This window comes from Fopius arisanus, unplaced genomic scaffold, assembly GCF_000806365.1.
Source record: "Fopius arisanus strain USDA-PBARC FA_bdor unplaced genomic scaffold, ASM80636v1 scaffold00056, whole genome shotgun sequence".
Classification (NCBI taxonomy): domain Eukaryota; kingdom Metazoa; phylum Arthropoda; class Insecta; order Hymenoptera; family Braconidae; genus Fopius; species Fopius arisanus.
The window spans coordinates 828,107-830,610 of record NW_011887795.1 but is presented as its reverse complement, the minus strand read 5'-3'; the positions used below and the strand labels follow the sequence as shown (position 1 = coordinate 830,610).

At 33.4% G+C, this 2,504-nt stretch overlaps 1 protein-coding gene across 1 annotated transcript; it reads left to right on the top strand.

Annotated features, from left to right (window-relative positions):
* Positions 1-1,555: 1,555 nt before the first annotated feature.
* Positions 1,556-2,256, top strand: Sirt2 (Sirtuin 2; the record flags this gene model as incomplete). Its single annotated transcript, XM_011307920.1, has 2 exons — positions 1,556-1,922; positions 2,054-2,256. Coding segments are annotated over 2 exons (570 nt in total), but the record flags the coding sequence as incomplete, so codon positions are not given.
* Positions 2,257-2,504: the final 248 nt, after the last annotated feature.

Genomic DNA, 2,504 nt, shown 5'->3' with positions numbered 1-2,504 from the left:
AAAATTTATATATTTCAAGATTTCTCAAGACAAAAGAGACGTCAGTTTTCCATTAATTTATTTTTTCGACAATACATTTTGTTTATTAGCATACGTACCTACACTATTTATCCATAATAATTAAAAAAATTAGGAAATCGAAAAATCGAACGATTGCAATGCTTCCATTTTGAATCAAGAAACAGAAAAAGTCTATTTTTATAGCTTTATATGGTGCCCGCTGAGATGAGTATTTGAAAAAATATTTAATTTGTTGAATGGTTCATGAGATATTCAGACATTCAAGCAAAAAATGTGATATCTCATCCAGAATACAAACATTCTATATTATGAGAACTACAAGTCTACGAAATTTTTCGCTCGCTATCTTTATTTTTTGTTAATTGACTGTGCTCACAAAGTTTATGATGATCAAACGTAAGAACGGCGATATCACGAAATTTTATGCGAACAAATGGATATATTTTGATTGATATATATAGGACCCACTGATACAAGTATATTTTGAAAAAAAATTGAAATCCTTGCAATAATTTTTGAGGTATCGAGGAAAATTGAAATTTACTAAAGTTGCTGTATTTCAGGAAGTACTCTACCGATCATGCTGAAACGATGCATCAAAATAACGGCTAATGATATCTATCATGAGGTAAAAATTGAGATTTTTAGTGATATATTTTACCGTATTTATGTTAAAATTTTGTCAAAATTAATCTTCGGAATTTTGAATTCTCCAGCACATACACGTAGACATGATCTAAAAACATTGTTTGCACGTTTAGTAACATTCTACATAACTTACAATTGAAATCGAAGAATCGAGAAATTAGTTAAATAGACGGCTTCCATTCAGAAGCAAAAACGAATTCGAGTAAATAAAAAAAATTCGTTTGAAATTCTGAGAAATTGTGGGATCGAAGGATTTCTCAGTAAAAAAAATCGCACGCGATCCGTTTGCCCGTAATAAACTCGTCTTTTTTACTTAGAGAATTGCTTTTTAAATTTACATGTAATGTATAACCATTCGGATAAATAACATAGACAAAGGGCCTTCTCTTGTGGGTAGACCTGTCACCCTGGACGAACTGGTGACCAGGGATACTTGGAGACGAACTCTCGAGCAAGCAACATTGGACATTAACAACCTAGCTTACATTATATCAAGTCTTTAACTACAGTTTATTTGTTAACCGTAAATGAAAGATCCAGTCATTCAATTAAATTGATGGCAATATATTTTCACCTACACTTTCACTTCAGATGAATGATTTTACCTCTAATTTGCATAACATTGAAAACAGGTGAAATAATCCCCAAAAACAAAAGTGACGTTTTTGTAAAAAAAAACTGTGACAAATACGTACCATTGAGTTGACTGTTTTTACTTCCAAATAAGCAGCGAAATAAAGGGAATACTATGTCTTTAAGTCTGTGATGTACTAGGTGATGATGTACTGAATCTTGAAGTTGGAAGGCTTGAAGACTGTTTGCCTTAACTTGCAAAAGAACAAGTAATTCAGCTTCCCTCATATCACTAATAATTTCTCCATGAATTTTAATTTTAGCTGCAGGAATTCCAGATTTTCGTTCTCCAACGAGTGGAGTCTATAGCAACTTAGAGAAGTACAATCTACCACATCCTCAGGCGATCTTTGACATCGACTATTTCGCTGAAAATCCTGAGCCTTTCTTCGCCCTAGCGAAATTATTGCTTCCTGAGGGTTACAAACCCACCCCCAGTCATTATTTCGTTAGATTGCTGTGGGAAAAGGGATTATTGCTAAGACATTATACGCAAAATGTGGACACATTGGAGAGAATTGCTGGTCTTCCTGGGGAGAAATTGGTTGAAGCTCATGGAACATTCCACACTGGAAGATGCCTCAAGTGCAGGTGCCCTTATGATCTCCCTTGGATGAAAGGTAATTCATGAATTCTCATTAATTTGTCAATCACTCACACTCGTGTAAATATTCGCCCATTCCACAACTTCCGTATTATCATAAGTGATCAGTTATAACTTCAATACTAATTGAATTATTGGTAATTACAGAGAAAATCATAGAGGGGCCTATTCCGAAGTGTGAGGAGTGTTTAGAGGGTGTGGTGAAGCCAGACATTGTATTTTTTGGAGAAATGTTACCGGACAGATTTCATACGTTAATTGAGCATGACTTTGTACGTGCTGATCTTTTAATTATTATGGGCTCCAGTCTAGTTGTGCAACCGTTTGCCTCGTTGATTGATAGGTACTAACCGTCTCTGAATATTACTCCCAAAATCTTTAAATATTATTTTCTATTTATCTTGTGAATGACAGTATTTTAATCGTAAAAATATAGCTCCATAATTTACTACATTAGAGTAATTCAATATGTTCTAAGAATTCCGAATCGGCACTCTTTATAAAGTGTCTAAGAGTGTGTCTGATAATTTGTTTTCAAAAATTTTTCATCAAAAATTGAAATGAATATATTTTATGATTCCTCAATTAACTACTGACT